The 13,963-nt window shown below is 45.6% G+C and overlaps 1 protein-coding gene across 3 annotated transcripts in view; it reads left to right on the top strand.

Moving 5' to 3' along the window:
* The window catches only part of Lrrk1 (leucine-rich repeat kinase 1), a 134,647-nt gene that overhangs the window by 59,776 nt on the left and 60,908 nt on the right, over positions 1-13,963 (top strand). For all 3 annotated transcript variants that reach the window (NM_001191624.2, XM_087557003.1, XM_087557012.1), the window contains 2 exon segments: positions 309-488; positions 1,364-1,512. In NM_001191624.2, coding sequence (NP_001178553.1) covers positions 309-488; positions 1,364-1,512 — 329 coding nt within the window.

The following is a 13,963-nucleotide window of genomic DNA, read 5'->3' as shown; positions in this document are numbered from 1 at the left end:
TTTGTTGTTGTTTTGTCCTGGTCTCACTCACTACATGGGCATTTTTAATTCATCAGGATCACACTTGCAGTGTGAATACCCTTGGTATTCTGGCCTCCCCTGGCTTACGAGCACGTTGGTCTGTGATAATATGGAGCCGTGCTGGGTGTGACTAGGGGGCAGGACTCCAGAGAACACTGTCCACTGGGCAGAAGCAGAGCCGTCACTTAGACCTAGAACGGCTGGCTGTGCTTTACTCGTGGCCGACAGGAAGGTGAGTGTGAGGAGCAGCCAGCAGAGAGACAGAGGTGTCCTCTCACCCCCTCCAGGTCCCTGTGCCTCGCAGCGGCTGCTGAACTGGATGCTGGCCCTGGCTTGCCAGCGAGGGCACCTGGAGGTTGTGAAGCTGCTGGTCCTGACGCACGGGGCTGACCCGGAGAACTACGCCGTCAGGAAGAATGAGTTCCCGGTCATTGTGAGGTTGCCCCTCTACGCGGCCATCAAGGCAGGTGGGTCCCACACAGTCTACGCTGCCCTGCAAGGGTCCCACTTTCCAGGGTGGGACTCTGGCTTCACCGCCACCGTTAACTCTCCAGTGGCCTGTGAAAGGACCTTCTGCAACTCCCTCTTCCTTTCTCCTGTGAGTGTTTGTGTATGGGAAGGGGGGTGTGCAGCTGTGTGTGCACACTTGTGTGTGGCGGGCCAGAAGTATCTCAATTTTGCCTGGAGGGTTCCTATTCTTCTCAGTTGGCCGGCTCTCCACCCCACGGATCCACCTCTCTCCCTCTCCCTGTTTCTGAGATTACAGTCTTATTTCATCATGCTCAGTATCTTTTTAAAAATAACTTATTTATTTTTAGTTTATGAGCTTTGGCTGGTGTTTTCCATGCATGCATGTCTGTGTGAGGGTGTCTGTCTGTGTGAGGGTGTCGGATCCTCTAGAACTGGAGTTACAGACAGTTGGAAGTTGCCATGTGGGTGCTGGGAATTGAACTCAGGTCCCCTGAAAGAGCAATCAGTGCTCCTAACTGCTGGGACCATCTCTCCAGCCCCTCGGTATCCTTTCTATGTGAGTTCTGAGGACGGAACATAGCTGCAGACACTTCACTGATGTGACTGTCCCCCTAGCCCTGTTCTTAGTGTCTTTATCAAAATAAATGCTCCTCCCTTAGCCCCCCATCATGGCAGGAACCCACTATGACAAGTAGGACCTCGTGTGCAACACTCAAAGATCAAAGTCCCATAACGTCCCTCAGTCAGGAATTGGGTGCGTCAGGGAAGTAACCTGAGACTACTCTCTAAACACCAAGCCTCCCACCGACCCCATAGAAATGACCACTGGGGCATCTGGATGCCCTGAGCTCTCTGTGCTTTGTCCCAACAGGGAATGAAGACATTGCCATATTCCTGCTTCGGCACGGGGCCTATTTCTGCTCCTACATCCTATTGGATAGCCCTGACCCAAGCAAACATCTGCTCAGGAAGTATTTCATCGAGGCCAGCGCCCTGCCCAGCAGCTGTCCCGGGAAAACCGTGAGTGTGGGAAGGGTCTGAAGCACCGCTTTGGATGGGCCTTTCTCTACGCTTTCTCTGACACATTTACAAAGCCAGTTAAGTAGGACATAGATGTGTTTTAAATTTTCCCCTAAACTGAGTAAGACTTTATACTATGCTAGAAGGGTGTATTTTTAAGAGGTTAAAACTCTGGCGGGGGCAGGGCTGGCATAATGAAATGTATGAGTCTGTTCTTGAGGTAGGTAATCTACCAAGGATCCCTTCATACATGTCCACAAGGAAAGCTGTGTGAGCATTGTGAACCAAGACAGGGAGCTGGGCATGAGGGTGCAGGCCTGTGATCCCAGCAACCGGGGCACAGAGGAGCAGCAGCTTAGGAGTGCAGTGTCATCCTAGCTCATAGGGAGCCCAAAGCCACCCTGAGATACATGGGGCCCTGCTAGAAACAAGAAGACAAACGAAACAGTATACTATCTACATAGGCTTTTTAAAACATCTGTCAACCTTGCCAGAACTCGTTCTTCCAAATATGCACTTCGGGGCAAGGTAGTCTCAGCCCTTCCCTTGTGCATGTGCACTTGGTTTTGCTAGGAATTCTGGGATTCGCCTCTTGTTAAGCAGCTCATTTGGTGTCTGCTTCTGTTAGTCAGTAGTCCAAGGTCCTGAAGCAGGCTGCTCTGGAGTCACTGCAGGGCAAAGGCAGCAGCAGCAGCAGCAGCAGCAGCAGCAGCAGCAGCAGCAGCAGCAGCAGCGTCTGAGCCTCTCTGGTCCACACCTTGCCCAACACTACACACCCCACCCAGAACCTACTCATTTTCTCCAGCCTGTCTGGGGAGCCCAGCTATCAAGTGTTTTCATTTCCATGTTTTATTAACAGTACTATTAAATTTTCTCACATGTTCATAAAGTATTTACATCCCTGTAATACGAGCTGCCTGCTGACGTTTGTCTCCCAGAAGCATCAGCTTTTCATTTTCGCCCTGGAAGTCTCTTGCGGGTCAGAGGTGCACAGCCTTTGTAGGCCTCGCATATCTCAAGTCTCTCTCCCGACACATCGTTTTTCTTCTCGTGCTGACACGGATGGGAGAGCATGCTGTCACAGAAGGTCCTCTCCTTTATTGCCTCTACGAGGTCTGGGGTGTATAAAGGGGGGATTTCTAGTCAGGTTTTGTATAAATACTCTGCTCAGGACACTTAGGGGATTTTTGTCCTTTTAGTTTTTACATTTTAAGGTTTGTCTTCTCTGCTGCTCGTGTTATGTGTTATGTGAGGGAAGGGGGGCTAGCGTTCACAGCTCTGGGTCGATAACCAGTTAGTCCAGCACAATTTCCAGAGGAAACTAGTTGGGTGTGGGGGGTGAGCTTGTCAACAATCCCCACTTGGATGGGAACATCTTCAGTTTGGGACTGTCTTAAGTTAATAGCAAGACCCTGGCTCAAATATAAACTAAACTAATAAAAAAGGAGCTTCCTCTCTCCTCTGGGCTAAAAGTCACCATTGGCATTTTCATATAGATGTCATTATGTATTTGAGGTTTCTGAGTACTGAGTGGTATGCAGGGACCAGCACTGGCAAAGCCCCTCTGTCTGCTCACAGGTGCCTCGGGTAATCCTTACAACCCAGGAACACAACCTTCCTGGTCCTTTCCCTTTTCCAAAGTTAGACATATCCTACTCTACGTGATCCTCACAGACACCCCATTTTGTTGTATCTTATAAACACTTTAGTCCTGTTCACACGTCTGTCCTAGTAGAAGAGCCGGCCTCCTCCTTAGGTGGACACCCTGACCTCTCCCCCTTTGCATATGTCTTGGATGGGTTTCCTGAGTTTCACTTGCAGGTCTCGGGTTGTCCCATTTACAAACGCCTTTGCGTACAGTTTCTAGTTTTCTCCTCAAAGGTCTTGGATCACTCTTGTGGATTTGTGATGTTTTTATTGCTTTGGCACTTTTGAATGGCCTGTACAGCTGTGTGGTTCCCCTCTCCTTGTCCAGCCTGATGACCCTGATGAGGAACCTGCTTTTCTTTTCTGTCCTTAGATCATCTCCTTAGCAGCTTCCCCTACTAATTCTGAGTTCCTTCAGACCGAGTAGTTCATCAACGGGTTCGAAAGAAGTTTGTGTCTGTGTAACCTGACTAGTCTGTGTCTGTACGTCACTAGGATGGTCGAGAATTGGGTAATCATAATGCAGGCAGGCACCTCTCCGGTGTCCCTGGCGTTAAGGCCTTGGTGTCAGTGGTTATAAGCCCTGACTTTGGGTTTCTTGACAGTAGACCCTTGTTGTATCTAGATAGATTTCTACTTAGTGTTAGATTAAAAGTGTCACTGAATTAGATCAAATCACATGGGAAGATATAGCTTTTCTACTCTAATTCATTGATTACACAAATGATGATGCTAATGGCTGAGCCAACCTTGCATTCTCGCAGTAAATACTAATTGGTTTGTTTCTCTGGCTGGATTTGAACTTCAGACAGTCTTTCTACGTCTGTGTTTGTAGATGAATTGTTCTATAATTTTCAGTTTCTGCTGTTCTGTTGACGTTTGCTACGTAATCATTCTTGCTCCTCACAACAATTTTAGGTGGCTCTCGTTGTTTCTCTGTACATGTTTTATTAGAACCATTGTCAATGCTTGGGTAAAACAAGCCTTTACTCCTGCTTCTTTTGAAGTCATCTGTCAGCCCCCTTCTATTCAGTTTAGGAGGTTAAATTTTGGTGGCTTAACATGCATTTCCTTTCAATTTGGGGTGCAGCATTTAGTGTCCATTTATGCTTTTTCAAGAATTCTTCTTTTGAATCTGTCTCTGTACTTCTCTCCCTTTATGATGTTTTTCTCCTTCAAACCTAAGCAGAACACCTAGTGATTGTGCCTTAGAGTCCCATCAGGGAACTAAATTTCACTGAGCTCTAACCCCCCTGCTTCACATGTCCCTCTTTTGAGTACTCTGTTGTTGACAAGTCTCGGGTCTGTTTGGGGCTCCAGGATCCACTCCTGCTTCTCATGACACCTTATCTGTCTCCAAAAAGAGAAAGGCCAATAAAGCGCTTGTCTCATACAGATGCTTGGCAATTAAAGGTGGCAGCATTTCTAAGCAAGACTTGGCCCAACCAGTTAGTTGTAGTGCAACCATCCTTCTGTATCCTTGAGGGTGAGTTTCAGGACCCCAGAAGATGACACCAAAATCCACAGATACCCAAATCTCTCATATGAAATGTCCTGGTATTCCTATATCATCTACACACCCCCTCCTGTACACGTAAAGCATGTCCATATGGCTTAGAATACCTCATACAATGCAAAGGGGAGGTGGCCGGTCCTTGCAATGTGGCATTTGGGGAGAGATGACAAGAAGGAAAGTTGTGCATGTTCTCTACACATCCGAGTTTTTTTTAATTAATTTTGATATGGGATTAGGTTAATCCACACACAGAGCCCATGGATAGAAGGGCTGCCTGTAATTATTTTTCAAATGCCTTGGGTTGAATATTTATTTATCTTGCTGATCACATTAGTCAACCCCTTAAAAATGCCTACTTGTCCTTTACCAGAGTCAGAAGTGACAATATAGAGACATGTCCTTCTGTACCAACGTGTGTGTGTGTGTGTGTGTGTGTGTGTGTGTGTGTGTGTGTGTGTGATTGAAGGAACAAATGTGTCTAGGTACATGTACATTCTCCCATTTTAATCTCATTCACATATCCTACAAGGTTATCTCACATATGTGGCTTGATAGAAGATAACCATCTCCTAGCTAGTTTTATGTCAACTTGTCATAAGCTAGAGTCATCTGAGAGGAGGAAGCCTCAATTGAAAAGATGCCTCCATAAGACTGGGCTGTAGGCAGACAAGCATGCAGAGCATTTTCTTTATTGGTGGTTGATATGGGAGGCCCCAGTCCACTGTGAGTGGGGTCATGATGAGCAACCCATGACGAGCAGGCCAGTAAGCAGCACCCTTCCATGTTCTCTGCATCAGCTCCTGCCTTTAGGTTCTTGTATTTGAGTTCCTGTCCTGACTTCCTCCAATAGTGGACTTTGATGTGGAAGTACAAGCCAAATGAACTCTTTCTTCCCCATATTTGCTTTGGTCATGTTGTTCTATCACAACAATAGTAACTCTAACTTGGACAGAAATTGGTACAAGGAGTGGGGTATTGCTGTGATAGAACTGCCATGTTGTTTTAGGGATGATTGTGGAAGGACTTTGGAACTTTGGGAAGAAAATCTGTTGCATGTCGAAGCTTGGTGAGCAGTTCTGTTGGAGTTTGGAAAATAAGAATGTTGACAGAAAAATTCAGAGGATGGAAGCCTGGCTTGTGAAGTTCCAAAGGAAACAGAGAGTCTCTTAAAGACCCTTTGGGGCCATTGCATATTTTCAATTAAGAATCTGTGATTCTGGTCAGCTGGGATGGAAGAATCAGCCACGATGAACTAGAGACCAGCATTAGTGAAGCAAAACTGCTTTACTAAGACAATTGATACTGGTTAACTGAGGCCGAGAAATTAGTGGTGATTAAGAAGAGACCATCATCATTGAGGTGAAATCTTGGCAGTGTTTCCTCAGAGGCAACACACAGAAGCTGTGTTTTAGAGGTAATCAAGCTTGTATCTTGTGCTGGCAACTATAGTTGGTCACATGTAGAAGTCACCCAGGTGGTACTGGTTTTGAAATTCGTGAAGGGGTCATGGGGAGCAACTGAGGCTTGCCATTGTGTGGCAGACCTAGAGCCCTTGAAGAGAGCCTGGCGAGGATGCTGATGAAAGTGCAGCCCAGTTGTAGCAAGAGATTCTAGCATTTCAGAGATGTCAGGACCATGGGACAGCTGCCAAGAACAGCAGCAGTGGTGGAGTGGAGCCAACCTGAGCTTAGGAGACAGTCTGTGTGCTGCACAGGTTAGAGCCAGAGAAGTGACCCGGGCCCTTTGGAGGAGTCATGAAGACTGAGTGGATCCCAGATTTTGGACACTGAGTTATTTACACAGCTGAAATTTGATTTTGCTTTGTTCAGATTGTAACTGTTTCCTGGTTCTTCCCTCGTGAAGTAAGAAAGCGTTTATGTTACTTTTTATTTTATAGGAGCCCACAGTTGTAGCCTTTAGATTTTTTTAAGTGTTCTTATTTTTAAAGAGTGAAGAAGTCTTAAATTTCATAAGTTTATGTTAAAATGTTGATACTAATGTGTGATCTTGGGAATGAACAAGAGGGAAAGGTTATAGGTTAACAGTGATAGGCTTGTGTCAAGTTGACAAGAAGTCAATTGTACTGGCTAGTTTTATGTCACACAACCTATAGTCATCTGAGAAGAGAGACGCTCAATTGAGAAGATGCCTCCATAAACCTGGGTTGTAGGCAGACACACTGTTAGGGCACTTTCTTAATTAGTGATTGATGGGAGGAGGGCTCAGCCCACTGTGGGTGGGGCCATCCCTGGGCTGGTGGTCCTGGGTTCTATAAGAAAGCAGGCTGAGCAATGATGAACAAGCCAGCAAGCTGCATTCCTCCACGGCCTCTGCATCAGTTCCTGCCTCCAGGTTCCTGCCCTGCTTGAGTTCCTGTCCTGACTTCCTTCAGTGATGGACTATGTGTGGAAGCGTAAGCCAAGTAAACCCTTTCCTCCTCAACTTTTGGTCATATGTAATCCTAACACTGCCTAGGACAGCCCACTTAGTCCTATGAATGTCTCAGTCCTGGAAATAGAGTCTGTGACTTCCCCATGTGGCCTCACCACATTCTTGTGTTTTCATGAACCTTGAAATGATTCATTGAGACTTCTCTTTTAGATTAATTTTTAACTGTGTGTAGTGTGTGTGTTTGTCTGTGTATGTGTAGTATGTATGCATATGGTGCATGAAATATGTGTCATATATGTGTGTGTGTGTAGTGTGTCTGTGTCTGTGTGTACTGTATGTGTACTGTGTATGTGTATACTGTATATGTGTGAGTGTAGTGTGTATGCCTGTGTGTGTCTGTGTAGCATGTATGTGTCTGTGTATGTGTGTTTGTGTGTATAGTGTGTTGTGTAGTGTTTATAGTGTGTGTGTACTGTGTGTGTGAGTATAGTGTATGTGAGTATAGTGTGTGTGTGTGTGTGTAATGTGTGTGTACAAGAGTGAAGCAGCACAGAGAACAGACATCAGACCTTTTTGGAGCTGAAATTACAGGTGGTTATAGACTATGTGGTGTGGATACTGGCTACTGAGCTTGTGTCTTTGTAAGAACCATACTCCCTCATAACACCTCGGCCATCTCTCCAGCCCCGGTTTGCTGAGAATCTTCTTTATTTCCTGGTCTTCTGGCAACAGCATTCAGTGTTAATCTCATCTGAGTGTGTGTTTTGAAGTAAGGGTCTCTTCTTGCCTGGAACCTCCCTTGATGGCATTCCTGCAACTCTGCTACTGCATGTATTGATGTCCTGGTTTCACCTTCTCTTCCTCTAACTGGTTTCCTTGCTCCTCTGGAAGGCTGATAGACTTCTGTACCTTGTTACCTCTCTAGAAGGCTTGTTGGCACTGTCCACTATAAAACAGGGAGAAGTGTAGTGCCACCATGGGGGCAATCGTGTGCTCGCACAAGAGCTGGCCAACAGTACATGCTCAAAGGGTTAGTTGCTGTTGTTGCTGTTGTTATTACTGTTGTTGTTGTTGTTGTTGTTGTTGTTGTTGTGTCTCTGTGCTACAAAAGGAAATGCTGGTCCTGTAGCTCTGCATTCATGCAGTAACTGGCTGGCGTTTTGCTATCCTATCAGTTCATGCAGCACATTAGACTGCATTGCAGGGAATGCAGTGTCTTCCAAGTGAAAACATTAGGGTACAAAGACAGTTACAGCCCTCATGCAGCTAGACACTGCTGCTGCTCAGCCAGAGCCTGCATCTTCCCCAGATTTCAGCTCCTGAAGTAGGTCGTGCAGGTCTCAGGATAGTGAGGGGGTCTCATTTCCCGGTGTGTTGCAATACCTAGGGGTCTCAAACGTTCCACTCTCAAACTATACCCTACACTGGTCGATCCAAATCTTAGGGGCAGGGCCTGACCTCAGGAGTTTTAGAAACTCCCCCAAGTGACTCCAGTGTGCTCCAGATGTTGACAGCCAGTGGTTTTGGTTTCTTAGTATAATAATAAGCAGAGAGGGCCAGACATCTCTGACTCCACCTCCAAGATGTCTCCTGCCTCCCATGGCAAGGCTAATGAAAAGACAAAGGAAAGACCAGCATGCATTTCCCTCTGCTGAGCTCCTCAGCTCACATCAGTAAAGGACACGCAATTACAGCACAGCCTGACTCCCACCAGCTCCCCAGCTTCTCCAGAGCAGGTATTATTTTTGTGACTTAAGTGAATCTCGAAGGCAAATGCCCTGGAGTGGGTGCACTGGGCTGTCTTGTAATCTCAGAACTTTGAGGGACACTCCCTCTGTGCTGCCACCAAAGAAAAGATGAGGGTGATGGCCCAGGAGGCCCAGGTAAGCTCGACACCTTTGCAGGTATCTTATGGGACTGTTCCTGTTGTACTTTCAAATATCGAGCTGCAAATGCTGGGTATTAAAAGAGCACTTTGCTCACATGACACCCTGCCTGGAAACACCCTTGGCTTTGTCGCCATTCACAACAGTAACTTCCATGAGGTAGCCATTACCAGGAAGGACACTGGTAATGGAGTGTACCTCCAGTGACATTCTTAGGGTATGCTACCCTTGTTTTGTGTGTGGATCCTACTTCCCCCACTGGCTTATGTGGTTTGGGATTTCTTTTGAGAAACAGGGTCTTTCTGTATCCCAAGCTGGTCTTGAACTTGTAACTCTCCTGCCTCAGTATCCTGAGTGCTGAGGTTTCACAAGTGATCCTTAGGGGATTTTTTTTTCCTGGTATATTTGGGCAGGCTCTCATATAACCAAGGCTGGCCTTGAACTTGCTGTGTGTTGAGAATGACTTTGAACTCCACCCTAATCATCTTGCCTCTGCCTCCTAAGCACTGGGGTTGCAAGCATTCAGTGCAATGCCCATCTGTGGAGGGTATTGTTATCATGTCCTTTCTGCCCCTTTGGAAGCCGCAGCTAACACATGAGGAACAGCCATGGGTTGAACACCACTGATTCTGAGGCTACTAGAGTCCACCTCTGCTGGCTGACTAGGAACTGCCGAGAAGCTCTTGTTTTCCACAGACAGCATCTGGCTCCTTGGACCTTGTTAAGTAAGGAAGGTCACAGAAGCCAAACACGTGGTCAGATGTGCTCAGACATACTTTTCAGACAACGGAAATGAAGCCAAGTCAGACCTGGCTAAGCTATTTCCCTGGTTCTTGGTATCCATCTTAAACTGCCAGATTCTTTTCTGCTGAGAGCCAAGTTCACAACAGACAGATGGACAGTGTCGTGTTCTATTGTTGTGAGAGGAAAAAGAAGCCCAGCCTGTTGCTTCGACACCTAGAAAAGAGAACTCAGAAACAACCGGGAAAAGCTTAGCTGGTTTCTGGAACCTTTAGCTATATTCACCCTTGTGCAACAGTCAGGCCAGAGGACTTGCTGGGCTGTGCGCAGGGTTGGATATCAACAAGGACTGAATTTCATTTGACACAGCTCAGTGGGGAAATCATTTCCTCTTTCAGATCTCTCAGCTAAGGAAAGATCTCAGCCGTTGAGATCTTGCCATTCATGTTCCTCTTTGGGTTGGCCCTGGCTTGCATAGTTTAACCATTGGTGGCCCACCAGCTGTCTCCATGCTGGAGCTGAGCAGCAGGTTGTCTGGGCTGAAGTAGATCTTCAGCTGTGTGACCCAGGTGGGTGTTTCCACCTTCAGACTGCACAGGAAGGGCCTGAGGCATCCAGGGAGGCCTAGGCCTCTACCTCTGAGGGCCTGTGAGAGCTGCCAGTTGCCCCAGCTGGTTATACCTCCTGCTCATAGACTGGAAGGTTTGGTTTTGTTCTATTTTTTAAGGGATAGATAAGGCTTTGGGGGAGAACTGTCTTCCTAGGTAGGGCTTTGCACTTGTTGCAAGGGATTTTCGTCAAGAATTATAAGTAATTGGGATGTTCAACAGTCATATATCCATCGTGGCCATATTAGTTCCTTGAACCTGTAGTGTCTGAAAGTTTGGTTTCCTGTGGCAGAGGCGGAAATTAAATTCCCTGGATTTAAGTCTCAGGTTGAGTGAGGCTCCAAAGGGGTAGAAACAGTGCTTCAAGATCCTGGGTTCCCACAGCCTGGCCTACCCACTCCCTGTCAGGTGAAAGGAAGAGAAAGCTATCTGCTACCCTTCAGAGGGTCACAAAGCAGAGTCAGGCACCTTCTGTCCATTTCGCTTTTGTTTTGTTACATTGCAGTGGCCCCTCCTTACCGATGACTCTACTTCTCAGGGTTTCAATTATTCAGTCAGTTTTGGTCCAAAAATATTAAATGAAAAATCCTAGGTAAAACTATTCTTGAGTCTTAAGTGATATGCTATTCCAGGGATCACAATGAAATCTTAGACTCTCCCAAGCCATCCCATCCCAGATGTGAAGCACCGCCTTGTCCAGTGCCCCCATGCTGGACCAAGTTTATACCTGACCAAGAGTCACTTAGCCACTGCCTCAGCTCCCAGAGTGACTCTCGCTGTGCCCCAGGGCTTATGCCTAAGTAGTTCTTACCTTGTTTATAGTGGTCCAAGCACCTAAGAGGAAATCCTGGCAGTTCAGATACACAGCTACACATTTTGAGAGAATGACAAGGTTCTCCTGGCTTCTGTTGATAACCTTTTTGCTATTATTCTAACTATTAGTTTTTGATCTCTTACTATGTGCAACATACAAATTAAACTTATATATTTGGTACAGATCACAGGAAAGAGCATATCATATTTAGGGCTTGGTATTAGCCATAGTCCAAGCATCCCCTGGGATCTCAGGACATCTCCCCGTGGATGAGGCAGGACAGATGTGCTCCTCACAGGTATAATTTCCCCTGGTCTTCACAGATGGAGACTTTCCAGGAGGTGTCCTGTGGGACATGATACCACAATTGGAGCCATCCTGCACAGCAAGACCTCTTAAAGAGTTTTCCAGTCACAAATTGCAACCTCTTTTTGGCCTAATAAATTGTTACAGATACATCATTGTATAAAACAGGTATACAGACCAAACATTTAAATAATAATAAATCATAAAGAATTTTATTTTAAAAACAATTCTTTGAGGTATATATATATATGTATATATATATATATATATATCCACACACACATATAATTTACCAGTTATTAGGGATTAAAGCAAATCTGCATACCAATGAAGTAGATGTGTGTGCTTATATTTGCAGAAAGAATTAAATCTCAGCTGAAAATCTTAGAGCATTGCCAGTATTGTTTATTTATATATACATATAAACACACACACACACACACACACACACACACACATCAGTGCCAAAACCATCACGTCACATAAATATGTAGTATGAGGTAGCAGAACTGTGGTCAGAGCCATCTCAGAAAGGGCTAGAAGTCCTGTCATAATCCCCAGCTGAAGCTCATTGAATAGTTTTTTTTTTTTCTTTTCTTTTTTCGGAGCTGGGGATCGAACCCAGGCCCTTGCGCTTGCTAAATCCCCAACCCCCATTAAGTAGTTTTTTAATGAACTCGTCAGCACATCAAGCTCCAATCTCTGCATCCAGACATGCTAGCACCACGCAATGCACACGTGTTCTTATTGTACTCGTGTGAGAAACGACAGCTGGAAACTGTTCGAAGTTTTTGCTCTCCTTGATTAAAACAATTTTGTTTCTATAAGAACAGAATATCTGAATGTGTAGTAAAAAGCGTTGCGTTTCTTAATACCGTAACCAGGCTGAAGCGGTTCTGGAACCTGTGCCAGCATGCTGGCACAGTTCAAAGCCTCTGTGCTGTGTGGGACTGCTGTGAAGTCACATGACACCGCAGGGGTGAGTTCTGCTGGAAACAGCTCGGGATCAGGACACCATGGATTTGGAGCTGCCTTTCAGACATTACACATCCAAAAGCCTTTTAGTGTTGCCAAAGGTTTGTGACTGCCCCACATTCGGGTTCATGGCCCCACAGAGGCTAACAGGTTACAGTTTAGGAAGCTTGGATAAAAAGCAGTAGTTGTGTTTGTTACTCATGTTTAGTTAAGGGCAGAGAAAGTGATTGATAAACCAGACAGGCAGAAAGCCGTTGCTTGATCGTACGTGGCAACCTGGGGAACACAGGAAGGAGAGGATCAGAGAGCAAGTAAGAAGCCTCAGTGACGCTGGGACTGGGGGATGTGGGCCAGCAGCTTATTCACAGTTAATCACAGTGCAGACAAGCTAGAGCTAGGCTGGGGAAACTCATCAGAACTGTCCGTCACCCATCTATCACATAATCATTAGAAGTCCACGTCCATTACAAAACACAGAGAGATGGTTGGCGTTTCCAAGTGTTAAGAGCTTACTCCCAAATGTAAAGATATATAATCAAACACAGTGTGAATGCATTTAAATAGTAAAATTATTTATAATAAAGGGTTTTTTATGGACTTTTTTTCAAGGCCAGTAGAGCTGGTAAGGGGCATACCTGAATTCCCACCAAATCAGGAGGCTGGGGCAGGAGAATTGAGCCTTGGAGTTCCAGAACAGCTGGGCCACAGAGGGAGACTCCATTTCAATCAAACACAGGAATGCAAAGCAAAGCGACAAAAAACATAAATCCAAAAGAGATCATCACTCTCTATGACTGATCCCTTCTCAGTCGGGGTTGGCTTTAATCCAGCAGTGTCTTTGAGTCACCTACTATGACTGACTCTGCCACAGACCACCCAAGGGAGTGTGTCAGCAGAGGGACCAAGGCTTGGATTTCAGGTAGAGAACAGATTCGGCGTGACAGACAGACACAAACTCGAGGTGTGTGCTGCTGCAGAAAGCTTTACTTCTTGGCACATATTTAAGCAGTTAGAACAGGTACCTCATAATTGGCAGTCATCCAGCTCTTATTCATCACCCCACCAATGTCCCTTGCAAGGAGGAAAGCTGAACGTACAGTCTAGGAAACAGTTCTCAACTGCAAACAATAGTTTAGAAAACTGCAGTTATACTGCCAAATTTGTGGGCACCAGATATGCATTCATCATTTATCTTTATCATAATAAAGTTTAAGTTCTATACTTATGGCCCCTCAGAATAGTAAGGGAACTTTTGTAACCATAGTTAACTCTTGATAAGTTTGTTCAACTTGTTGGACCTTGTCTATGATCTTCCTAAAAGAATCATTACTGTTTTGAATCATGATAAACAAAACTTTTCCAAAAGTGGGGGAAGGCTTTTCTGGAAGTCATGTTGTTAGTAACTGCAGTTAATTTCTCTCCTATTTGCTGGGAACTAATGGGTGCAGCAGTTGAATTCATCGCAGCCGTTGAGTTTATCAGGACCATGATGGTGTGATACGTTTCCGTCTCTGAACTTTCAGTTCCTGAGACATCTGAAGGTACATGACCATCTTCCCACACCGCT

Source organism: Rattus norvegicus, chromosome 1 (assembly GCF_021556685.1).
Source record: "Rattus norvegicus strain SHRSP/BbbUtx chromosome 1, alternate assembly SHRSP_T2T, whole genome shotgun sequence".
NCBI classification, from domain to species: Eukaryota; Metazoa; Chordata; class Mammalia; order Rodentia; family Muridae; genus Rattus; species Rattus norvegicus.
The sequence above is the reverse complement of the archived record's forward strand: the minus strand, read 5'-3'. Positions and strand labels throughout refer to the sequence as shown.